This window comes from Cololabis saira, chromosome 18 (assembly GCF_033807715.1).
Source record: "Cololabis saira isolate AMF1-May2022 chromosome 18, fColSai1.1, whole genome shotgun sequence".
Taxonomy (NCBI): Eukaryota; Metazoa; Chordata; class Actinopteri; order Beloniformes; family Belonidae; genus Cololabis; species Cololabis saira.
In genome coordinates this window covers 18,536,190-18,548,740 of record NC_084604.1, presented here as the reverse complement: position 1 = coordinate 18,548,740, position 12,551 = coordinate 18,536,190, and the positions used below count along the sequence as shown (strand labels likewise).

Below are 12,551 nucleotides of genomic sequence, written 5' to 3'. Positions count from 1 at the left end.
GTACAACCACCTTTAGCAGCAATTACTTGAAGCAATAACTTTCTGTATGATCAGTTTCTCACATCATAGTAGAAGAGTTTGCACGTTGGACCGACAGGCATTTGTTTATACGCGCGTTCTTAAAGTCCCAACACACATTTTAGTCAGAAGCCTGGATTTTGACTGAGTCATTGTAACACATTTGGTTCTTTACCTTTTTCCCCATTGTGGTGAAGACTAGCTAGTGTTCATGGGATCATTGTCGTAATGAATGACCCAGTTTTGACCAAGCTTTAGCTATTGGACACAGCCTCATGTCTGAATTTAGAATACTTTGATATGTATCGACGTTCACAATTGTCTCAGTGACTGCAAGGTGTCCAGGCCCCATTGCTGCAAAACAAATCCTAGTCATCACCCTTCGACCACAGTGCTTGACAGGTGGCATGAGATGATGGGGCAGTCCCTCCGGACTAGTGGACTGGAGGAGGGTGTGTTCCAGTTACTGGGGAATCACACTCCTCAGCCTTTCTGGTAAGGTCCATGCAGGGATGATGGAGTGGAGAGTCCGATTAATTGTCCGATGATTGAGGAGGAACACTGTGTGTTCCACCCAGTCATGGAATACTGGACCAGCTCGATACCCTTCCTAGAGTCCTGGAGTTAGCGTGGGAGTTTGCTCAACCAGTTCACATGTGTTTTGTGGACTATGAGAATGCATTCAACTATGTCCCTCAGAGTACTTTTTTGGGGGTGCTCAGGTACTATTGGGTCGGTTGCCATGGGCTATAAAATCCCTATACCAACAGTGTAAGTCTGGTTTGCATTACTGGATTCGTTCCAGGTCGGAGTCCAACTCTTAGACCTCAAGTTGGTCATTAAATACAATATACACACTAATAATAAAATAACAATAATGTTTTTTTTTTAAAGAAAGTTTAAACCAGATCAGTTTAACACCACCTGTTAAGGTGGAAAAGCAGGATCCCAAGTGTGTACACAGTGTGGATACTGAATGAATGGATTTATTGAAGTTAAAGTAGCAGGGAAATTGAGGAGCTGTGGCAAATTGTAGTCCATCTTGGGTGGAGGGATGGCTGGGTTTTTGAGCAGATGGGCCAGGTGGCAGGTGAGCTTTTTGGGAGGAATTATGAGTAGACTAGTCTGCAGACAGACGGGATTCCTGGCAGGACAAATGAACGAGAGCATGCAGAATTAGATCACGGTCAAGTTTTCACAGAATAAAACTAGTTCGGGAGCTGGCGAGTGTTAGTGCGGTTGGAAACGGCAATCTGCTGCTGACAGGAGGTCACACGTAGTCTAAGTACTGCTACTCATGATGAGAAGTGAAGCAGGTTTGCGGCTTGTCAACAGGAAAGCAGGGACATGCCCCTCGGCCCACAACACCATCAACCAACAAGGTCTACTACCTAAAAAGACATAAAGCTTAAATATAAAATTGCTGACAAAACATTGAAGTTTATACAATTTTGAAAAAGTTAATTGGTTGTTTTTAATGTTTTAAAAATACGGTTTTACAAAATATTTTTAGCAATGGGACCAGTGAAAACAGTTTCAATTGAACTATTTTATACTTTCACAAATAGAATTTAAAAAAAGTTTTACGTTAACCTGCTAGTTGAAATCTCTTGCTGCATTTCAAAGCTAAACTTCTCAAAAGGCTTAAAAGATTAAATACAGATCTCGTTTAAGCACCTCTATTCAACATCAGCTACATTCTTAAGACCGATCTGTAAACTGATGAGACGGACGAGTGATCACAAGCCTCTGAATTGCTAAAAGAAGAAAAAAACTAAATAAGCTTTGTGCTCTAGAATATTGATCAGAGTTCTAATCAGAGCTTTGATTGGCAGATAGAGTTCTAAGTATCTAATATTCCACTGCAGGAAAAGAACTATAAACAAGTTTCATCGTCTTAATTGTTTTAATTATTCAGAACCAAAAATTATGAGAAACATGTGTTGTTTAAGGTGTGTTTTATGATGCAGCACCAGTTTATGTGCCAGGGCTCAGCCCCAGACACTGCTGGCCAATTTATCCCCCGGTAATGAGGACTCTGCATCGGTTTGTTGGGGTGAAAACAGAGCTGAACCTAATGACTTTTTGTTTACTGGTTCACCTATATTCCTACCTTCACCTATGGCCATGAAATGTGGGTAATGATACAGATACAGATATTCTATAGGGTTCCTGGGCTCTCCCTTGGAGAGACAGTGAGAAGTTCAGCCATCTGAGAGGAACTCGGAGTGGGCATTTGGTGAGAATGGCCCCTGGACACCTCTCTTGGGAGGTGTTTCAGACATGTCCAATCAGGACGAGGCGCTGGAGAAGACTGAGAATATGCTGGAGAGAGTGTTTCTTTCAGTTGGCCAGCATGGGAACACCTTAGTGTTCCCCCAGAAGAGCTAGAGGTGGTGGCGTGGGAGAGGGAGGCCTGGGTCTCACTCCTTAGACTGCTGCCCCTGCAAGTTAATGGATGGAAGGATGGATGGATGGATGGATGGATGGATGGGTGGGTGGGTGGGTGGGTGGGTGGGTGGGTTGGTTGGTTGATTGATTGATTGATTGATTGATTGATTGATTGATTGATTGATTGATTGATTGATTGATTGATTGATTGATTGGTTGTGTAGGAGAATCCACTGACACTTATTCTCATGGTGGAGTAAAGCTTAGCATTGTTCATGTATAACCCCAGGCTCAGGGGTCAGCGATAGTCAAATCCTTAGCCCAGAGATCTGAATATGCATCATTTTCTGTTTGGGGAAAAAAAGAGGTGGTTCTTTCAAATAATACCTAACTCAATCAGGCCAGTACAAGCCTGACATTATACCTCGGAGTAAAACCACCTACATCTGTATTCCCTCATAATCGGAAGTCTACACAGACATTGGCTGATGTAAACACGTAATATCTTGCGGCACTGTATTTTCATTGTTTGAATGTGCAGTTTCATGGCAGTTTCATTGCTCCTGGATGTCTATCCAATTTGAAATGTAGGAATGCTATTTTTTGCAGGTGCCCCAGGATGAATGGAGTGGATATCCTGGTGAGAAAGATGACGAGATTCCATGTCGACGCATGCGAAGCAGTAGCTACGTCAAAGCTATGGGAGAGGTGGATGAGGAAAGCGGAGACTCTGACGGCAGTCCTAAGACCTCTCCACAGAATGCCATTCGGCCTGATGCTCTTGTCCTCAAATCAGCAATGCAGAGACCCCATTTAGACCCCCAAAGGTAGGCTTGGCAGCCTAACACAGCATGTTCTCACCAAAGCTGCACTTGTTTAAAAAAACAACAACAAACAATACCTTTTTTCAGTTCTTGGGTTTTATGTATTATAACATAATGGCACTCAAAGTAAAATAAGGCTATGATTCAGTAGCTTGTAGAACCCCCTTAACCAGGAATAACTTGAAATTATAATTTCGCGTATGACGTTATCAGTCTCTTACATTGTGGAATTCAACCCACTTGATGGTGGGGACCAGCTCATTATGTAGAATTGGGTTCATAATCCTTAAATGAATAAAACATTTGCTTTTAATAGAGGGGGTCCCGCTTGCTGTCTCAGTCTCTGAGACAACAAATGTCTCAGAGACAAATGATTCTTTGTGCGACTGTTTTGAGTTGAAAGGGGTTGCTATTGAGTTGTATTACCTGATTTGGGTTATGTAGACAGGATTCAGCTAAGCTGAGGATTTAGTCCGCTGGTAGTTGTCTGGAAAATTTTCCAGATAATTTGTTGATATACCGTATTATTGCGACCATAAGGCGCGTATAAACGTCTTATTTTTTTTTTTTAAATGTACTGCGCACCCAATGACGCAATGCGTCCATTGTATTATTGTGAGGCAGACGTAATTGAGGCCACCATGAGAACGTTAAAGGGGGAAGGGGGGCGTGTGAATTGCCCGTGATTGCCCGGCGGCGGCTCCCTGGCGGGACACCTGGAGCGGACGGAGAGACTCGGCCTCGCTACCGAGAAGGAGACGCGGCACCCTGGGGGAGCTGCGCCGCAGAGGCGGGCCCGAAGGCCGGTGGAACCGCCTGACCAAGCGGCTGCCGCTCGGTCGGCGGGCTCCGTCATTTACTGTTGATGGATTGTAGGTTCTGCTCTGTATGATCGAAGCAGGAGTCTGGTTCGCATTGCCGGCAGTAAGTCAGACTTGTTCCCAGTGCATGTTGGACTCCGGCAGGGCTGCCCTTTGTCACCGGTCCTGTTCATAATTTTTATGGACAGGATTTCTAGGCGCAGCCAGGGGCCGGAGGGGATCCGGTTTGGGGACCTCAGGATTTCATCTCTGCTTTTTGCAGATGATGTTGTCCTGTTGGCTTCATCAGACCGGGACCTCCTGCATGTGCTGGGGCGGTTTGCGGCCGAGTGCGACGCGGCAGGAATGAGAATCAGCACCTCCAAGACCGAGACCATGGTTGTCCATCGGAAAAGGGTGGCATGCCTTCTCCGGGTGGGTGGAGAAGTCCTGCCTCAGGTGGAGGAGTTCAAGTATCTCGGGATCTTGTTCACGAGTGAGGGAACGATGGAGCGTGAGATTGACAGACGGATCGGTGCAGCGTCCGCAGTTATGCGGTCGATGCTGTTGTGCGACTCGGGTAGCTTGGCTGATTAGTTATCCAAGGCCATAAATGAATATTATTAATAATTATTAATAATTAATAAAGTCGACTATTTATCAAATTGAATGACCAATATGATAAATAAAATCCTCGGGGCACCACTCCGGGGGCCTTAAATCCTGAGAAATTGGATAACTAAACAGCAGAAAATCAGTCTCATTATGATTTGAATTATCCTGCAGAACAGCAAATCTTACAGAATAACAGTGAAGGCGTGATGTCCGAACACTAGGCTCTGCTTAAACAAATCAATTTGTGACCAAATCTTGCACGAAATAACAACAACCACTCGTTAAAAAAATCAATCAGGATTTATTTACATACAGGTGTCAAAAGATGATAAACGCAACACCCCAAATAAACCTGATGGCAGAAATGGCTTAAGTATTATAAAACAATTAATTAACTAGAAAAACATCAATAGAAAAATATGACATGAAAGTTAAATGCATGGAATGGAAAAAAAGAATCAAAGCAATAACAAAAATGATAAAGAACATCTACGGTTTAAAACATTGTGGCTGCACAAAGATGGCGGGGCTTCTGTGGTATTTAAAGATGGACGCGCCCTCGCCACGTGCAATCGGACCGGATGGCAAACGCAGCATTTAAAACGTGCCTACGGCAGAAAACAGCGCTTTAAAACATGAATGACTAGCAGAAAGTAGTGACTACAAATTAATGACAACAGTCATGATAATGGTGCTGGTGTAATCTCAGCTCTGAACACAGATTTAGCTCTGTAACACTCTTAAATGACTGATAACCCAGGTCTCACAATCTCACACACAGTTCTGAACACTCTTAAATCCTACTGATCACTGCTACGCGGGCTCACGTCTCCTCTGGGTTCCGGAATCGGGTGCCTGCGGGTTTTGTCGACTGGGTTCGCGGTCCTGCTGGGGTTTCGCAGTCAGGCTATCGCGTCCCGTCCCTTCCCCTGAAACGGATTAGACAGCGGGGGGGCCGCCTCGTGCCGGGCCGTGGTTCCGGACCAAACGGAGGCTCACACGCATTCCTAGGCGCGGCGGGGGACCGGTCTCTCCTGCCGTACTTCCCTCTCTGCGCCGGTCGCCGACGCGCGGCCGTCCGGGCCCCGGGAGAGCTCACGCCGGGCGAGACGCCGGCCGTCCGTCCCCGATCCCCTGCGCGGTTCGCAGACAGGGGCCCGGAGCGGGGAGGGGGGGGTTCAGTCGGAGCGATCAGCCGCAGCTGTGTCCCGATCTGGTTGCCGGGGGCGCGTGGGCGTCGGAAGCTCGGATCTGCAGAAACTTAAAGAGGAACAGAGTTAGTGGAAGCCGGAGCCTCCCCGGGGGACCGCCGCTTCAACCGCGGGTCCGGTCCGATGCGGGCCTTACCCCTCCCCCCAGCCGGGGGGAGAAAAGGAGATGGAGTGAGATGAAGTGGAGAAGAGAAAAAAAGATGCAGCCGGCGCTGTCTGCGCCGCGGGTCCTCGCTGACCCTCCGACCAGACCACGCTGCCGATCCCCCCCTTTGGGGGGGGAAAGCCGTGGTCCCTTTGGCCCGGAGCCAGAAAAGACGTCCTGCTCACCAGTTGAATGAAGGAAGAAGAGGAAAGTCTCGGTGCAGCACGGAGTTTTGTATCTCCGCGCGCTGCGATGACGTCATCAGTGCCTCGCTCGGGATTGGGTGCGCGTCGCTCTCAGGCGCCGCCCCATCCCGCAAGGCATGCTGGGATTGTAGTTCATGGCACAGTCGCCATTTTATGAGGCACATTAAAGCCAGTTTCAGGCCGGGGGGGGTTAGTTAGGGTTTCAACGTTTGAATACGGTATACATTCACAAAATGTTCATAAACCTTTATAACAGTCCACATGATCACTGGGGTGGTCCAACAATGCACCGGACCGTCGTGGTGAAGAGGGAGCTGAGTCGAAAGGCAAAGCTCTCGATTTACCGGTCAATCTACGCCCCTACCCTCACCTATGGTCATGAACTTTGGGTAGTGACCGAAAGGACAAGATGGCGGATACAAGCGGCCGAGATGAGTTTCCTCCGCAGGGTGGCTGGACGCTCCCTTAGAGATAGGGTGAGGAGTTCGGTCACCCGGGAGGAGCTCGGAGTCGAGCCGCTGCTCCTCCACATTGAGAGGAGTCCGCTGAGGTGGCTTGGGCATCTGTACCGGATGCCTCCTGGACGCCTCCCTAGGGAGGTGTTCCAGGCATGTCCCACCGGGAGGAGACCCCGGGGAAGACCCAGGACACGCTGGAGAGACTATGTCTCTCGGCTGGCCTGGGAACGCCTCGGACTCCCCCCGGAAGAGCTGGAGGAAGTGTCTGGGGTGAGGGAAGTCTGGGCATCCCTGCTGAGGCTGCTGCCCCCGCGACCCGGGAACGGACAAGGGAGAAGATGAGTGAGTGAGAGTGAGGATTGTAGGTGCGTGGGTGGACGTGTCTGCTGGGCTGGACTGTTGGGCTGGACTGTTGTTCGAGCTTTCACAAAAGCCGGCATCAGTTCCGAGGGGCCGCACGGCAGGAAAGTGACTCGGCTACTCAGCACGGCCAGAGAGCTGCGAGCCTGGCTCGTGCCCGTTGCAGCGCTGATCAGTTCTCCCGGTCTCAGCGCAATCATCAGGCTCGGATGAAGCCCAACACACTGAGTCCTGACAACTGTTGCATATTTGATTTAGCGCACCTGTTTAATGCAGACACGGAGGATGAAGATTTCGATGGGTTTGATTAATGTAATAGCTTAAAGGAGCCGTCTGTAAGAAATGGCCAAAACTGGTACTGCAGTCACTTTCAAAATATTGTTGAGCGGCGTGTACCCTCCCCCTCCTCCCCCCGCCCAGAGGTTGCCAGGTTTTTCATCCAACACGTTCGTAGTGGCTGCTGCGATAATTAAAGCCGAGCTGGCAACCCGGATGCAGAAACACTACTGACTTTGTGATTGGGAGATAGGTGGAGGGTGGAGCTTCAGGCCAAAACAAAAAATGACAACATAAACATCAGTTGAGGGCTGCAACTCCTCTTTTTAAACTGGAATATCCTGGCTTGAGTGCTGTTGTCAGTGACATAAGTATTTGAAATTAACCTGATTTTTAAATGTCTGTTGACATATCGGGGTCATTTTATGATTCGTTTTATTATTGCTCTTACATACAGCTCCTTTAAATAAAGTACAATCAAACTAAGTTTTGCCCCCGCTCTATTTTTAAATACGCACACTTGTATGCTTGTGTGTGTGTGTGTGTGTGTTTTTGTAAGGCGGCGCGTGTGTGTGTTGTTGTAAGGCGGCGCTCCATGTGTGTATAGACGGCGCCTTTCCACACGGCGCGCCGTATGGTCGCAAAAATACGGTAACTCAAAATTATTGGTCTCATCACTGCTGGCAAGTTTGGTGTGGGAATGCAGTACTTTATACATTTCACACAAAACTCTTTTGACTTTGATCAAACTAAAACCTTGCTTGTTTCTTTTTTTTTCTTCTTGCAGCTTTGCATACCATTGTAACCCTGCTCTGGTGAAATCTCAGAAACTAACAATGTTATATAAGCCTTTAGTGGCACAAAAGTGTCCATTAAAGTCCTTACACACCTTGCTCCTGCAGCAATTTTTGTTGGTCAAATACTCCTGAGAAGGGTAACAATGGTGTTGAATTTCTTGCACAGCCTGTTTGACTGTGGATTGTCTGAGGAGCACCAAGTCTTTCTCTGACATCCTCGGAAATAACCTTTGTCCATGTCACAACACACAATGTCCACCAATGAGTAAAGAACAGGAGAATAAACTAGATTCACATCCTTCAGATACTCCCTTATTGTTATGAACACATTTTGTTCTAGTTTGACTCACAAAAGAGTTCAGAAATTTTCAGCACTTACCAATCTGTAATATTGGATCATTGCCCTCCTGCATAATTGAAATAAAAGCAGGCCTAAAAGTTGAATTTTATCGTCAACAATATTAGAAAAAACCTACAGAACTGTTTTCAAAAAGTAATTTGACCTTTTGCTTTTGCAAAATGTATTCACTTTCTTTATTTTTTATGAGACCATGCTTTCTTGTTCCTTGGTAAGCTATTACTGTGTAGCAAATGTTCAGTGGAAGAGATTTATGATCCTGCATGTACACCTCAATTTTACATTTGGTTGCTCAGCTTGATTTTATTCAGTTAATTGTTCACTGTGCATATTATTGTCTTCAGGCATTGTGGTATTTGGATGAAGCCAAATTCTGTGAACCTGGGAAGACATCATGCAACAATCATTCCCACTTCTATTCAGATCCCACGCCCGTATTTTACCATAATCTCAATGGGGTTCTGATCACTTTTGCATTTGTCTGGCAGACAAAAACAAAAACCATCTTCTTTTAAATGCAAAATGTAACAATTCAATGCCATTTTAGCTTTAAATTCCCATGATGTCATTCATAAGACTCTAAGTTAAACCTTTACATGTTTCAGGGTAAAAGAGTTATTTTTGAGCATTGGAACCATAGAGAAGACATGAAATGACCTTTTTTCAAAAGCTGATGCATTTTCCTAAGGTCTTAATGAAATTTCTGTGATATTCTTTGGCAACTGAAACAATACAGAACTAGACACTCGAGTCCACACCTCTCCTCTGCAGGGTTTGGATCTTTTGAAATCAGTGTTTGCTAATCACCTCGGAGGTAAAGCAATGAAATATGATGTGAAATTGAGTGGAAGTCATCCTATGATGGTCTATGATGTCACAATACTCCACCAATATGAATGGATGTTTATGTGTGCAGGTCAGCAAACGTATTCACTACAATTGTAGCCAGCCTTGATCCATTTGTGGATTTTGATCTGTGAAATTGTCTGTCCCTACCCGCTGTCCTTGTTCAGCCAGGGTTACCACTTGCAAACCAGAGATATGCGAGATATGCGTCCCCACCCAAGCGTCACGTTGGATCCTGCCACCAACTTTCATCCTCCGCCCTTTCGCTCTCGCAACCAGAGCTACATGCGTGCCGTCAGCACCCTCAGTCAGGCTAGCTGCGTCAGCCAGGTGAGTCTCAAGCATGCACGGAGACATAAATGACAGCCTGTGTTAGTTTTTGCTAACAGTATCTTAGTTTATCACAGAGATATCAACGTGTGAAGGTCCACTGCTGATTATTAGATGCCAGAGATGCACCTCTTCTCATTTCTCAGTTGGTACACCCTTTGCTACTTTCCACTTCCTCTGCTCATGTATGTCCCTCCCCCCAGAAAAAGATAAAAGTCCCTTCAGAGTCCTCTTATTAAACCAGCTTTATTTACATAGCATGTGCATCATCTGTTTTGGCATAACTTACAGTTGTATTTTATGATCTTTTTCAGATGAGCACAGCAGAATTCATAACAAATTGTATTTTCCCTTTTAGTTAAATTGATAATGTGGCATAGTGTGTAACAACTTTTTTTATGTGTCAAAGGTGCTGAAAAGTTTTCTGCAAATATACCTGTGGATCCTCACTTGTAGCTTTTCTGTGTCACAAGCAGGAGGACGAAGGAGAAAGGAGATGAGGGGGCACAACAAAGGGAAATGCGAAGAGCGTATTGCCTTGGCCATCTCAGTTCATATCAATAAGTATAGCCTTGTGCTGTTCTGAAATAGGAACAGATGCTTGCACCGATAGCCAGCATTTTACAGTAATGAGTTCCAGATACGGTCTAATGTTTGCAGTTTTCACATTGCTTTGCGCAATAAAAAAGAGTGAAATTGAACATAAGGAACCCGTTTCACATCAGCTTGCACCCTGTTGTCTGTAATAGGTCACACAATTCAAGACAGGATACACAATTCATCCCTCTGTTTCATTTTTCTTTGTAATGATATGCTACCTAAATAATTGAATTACAACGCCACACGCTGCAGGTTGTTTTGGTTAATAGACTCTCTTTTCTTCCTCAAGTAACGCGCCAAAGTAAAGACTAGGCCTAGAGAAAACAGCTCAATGTCTAACCTTGCATTACACTCCAACCTTTCCAGGTATGTCCCTCTTTAATACGCTGCTACGAATCTATACAGTTGGATCAGTTGTGCAGCTCTGTTTGGGACCTGGGTGGTAGCACAAGACGTGTCTGCTGCAGTAAGAAGATCTATGACAGAGCCAGCGGCAAAGCTTTTGTATGGACGAGGTGTAACAGGAGGAGAGATTTTGGTCAAAAGAAGGGTTGTACAATCAGCTTACTCCTGTGGGTGTTACTTTTCAGTTTATTAATAATTAACAAAAAATCAATCTTGAATGACAGTAAAATGTTGAATGCTTTGTAATTAGTTAGGTTAACTCAGAAGTCATATGAAAAGGGCAAGAATATGTATTTTAAGTAACTGTCAAGTATATACAAGTATATGTAACCATGACTACAATATAAATTCAAACAGATCTATAAAACGTCCACAGTGACTTGGATTTGTGAATGAGCAAATACATGCCAGGATAAAAGGTTAATTTCAGAGAACAGAGCTATATTTTTCTCTCAAGGTCTCAATATTAACAAATAACCTAGCCCTGTGCCAGCTGCAACTATATAGTTTACTGTTATCTAAGAGATTTGCTTTCGTTACAAGAAAGCGAGTACACTGCCATGTGTTTTTACTAGCTTCCTTGTAGTTTCATTAAGTATACAGTATAGGAGATCACTGTTTTGGAGGTTTGTGGTGAATTGAATGCTCTTTAACAGAAACTGTTCATATTTCTGATTGTTTGTTGTCATCTGCATTTTCTTTACTTGATCTGACATTCATTCAGTTCAAGGTCGAATTTGACAGTGGCGTTTCCTTATGCTAACACTCCTTCATATTTGCTGTACAAAGGGGAAGAATCAAAGTGAGAAAGAGAAAGGAAGAGGAAAAATTAAGGACTGCTATTCCTGTTTTTGTCTCTCAGGTGAGTGAGACTGAGGTCAATGGCCAGTTTGAGTCAGTTTGCGAGTCCGTTTTTAGTGAAGTAGAATCCCAGGCCATGGAGGCCTTGGACCTGCCTGGTTCGTTCCGCACACGAAGCCACAGTTACCTCCGTGCAATTCAGGCTGGTTATTCCCAAGATGACGACTGCTTGCCTTCAATGACATCCTCCACTGTCACTTCAACTCTCAGATCCACAACAGGTAAAACACGCCCCCTCCCCCCCAAAAAAACAACAACAAAAAACAAAAGAGGGCTTAGTCTACATATCCTCATACATCGTATACATGCGCACAAACCTAACATACCTACATATGTACAGTGGGGAACCCTTGAGATTCAGAGATGCCAGTCTGAATGATGCCAGTTATTTTCTTTGAAAGCTATAGTGCTTGTGTGTCTGTTTTCTGCCAGTGCATATACTCCCAGTAGTTTAGATGGATTTGCTTATTTATTTCTTTGCATGATTCATGCATTAGCCAAGCTTCTGGTTGGGTACTTCTAGTGCTGCCAAGATGTGAACGAGGAAAAAGGGTAGAGTGGCTACATTTTTATCAGCGAGATGGCAACACTCGACCACAGTACAAATCATTGCAGCACATCACAGACACATTACATGGCATGCCTGAGAGAAACAGTCTACCCTGCGCATGTTAAACTGTGGTTCTATATGTGCGCTGCAGAGCGTTTGCATTCCCTAGGTAATGTCGGAAACCGGCCAGGGGTAGGGGAGCGGTCGGCTTTTGATATGTCTGTGTAGAGAATAATTACTGGACAAGCCTTCCACCTGCCCTACCCCTGTTCTGTTTTACCAACACATTAGCACATACTTGCTAACTGACAATGTAATTCAAATCATAGACAATCAAAACAATTAAAAAAAAAAATTAAGGTAAGTCAACAATCTTTAGATATTAAGACGCTTACAAACACACATGCTGGTTGCACAAAGAAACTGTTTACTAATTGAGTTTCAGACATTTGTACAGCTTCCAAGTATTGCATGATTTCAGGAACAAGCAAATTAACTAT

The 12,551-nt window shown here is 45.0% G+C and overlaps 1 protein-coding gene across 1 annotated transcript in view; it reads left to right on the top strand.

Moving 5' to 3' along the window:
* Positions 1-12,551, top strand: part of dlgap2b (discs, large (Drosophila) homolog-associated protein 2b) — a 111,375-nt gene that overhangs the window by 92,275 nt on the left and 6,549 nt on the right. Inside the window, exons 3-5 of the mRNA XM_061746663.1 lie at positions 3,019-3,236; positions 9,473-9,635; positions 11,503-11,722. Coding sequence (XP_061602647.1) covers positions 3,019-3,236; positions 9,473-9,635; positions 11,503-11,722 — 601 coding nt within the window. The remainder of the gene's footprint in view (positions 1-3,018; positions 3,237-9,472; positions 9,636-11,502; positions 11,723-12,551) is intronic.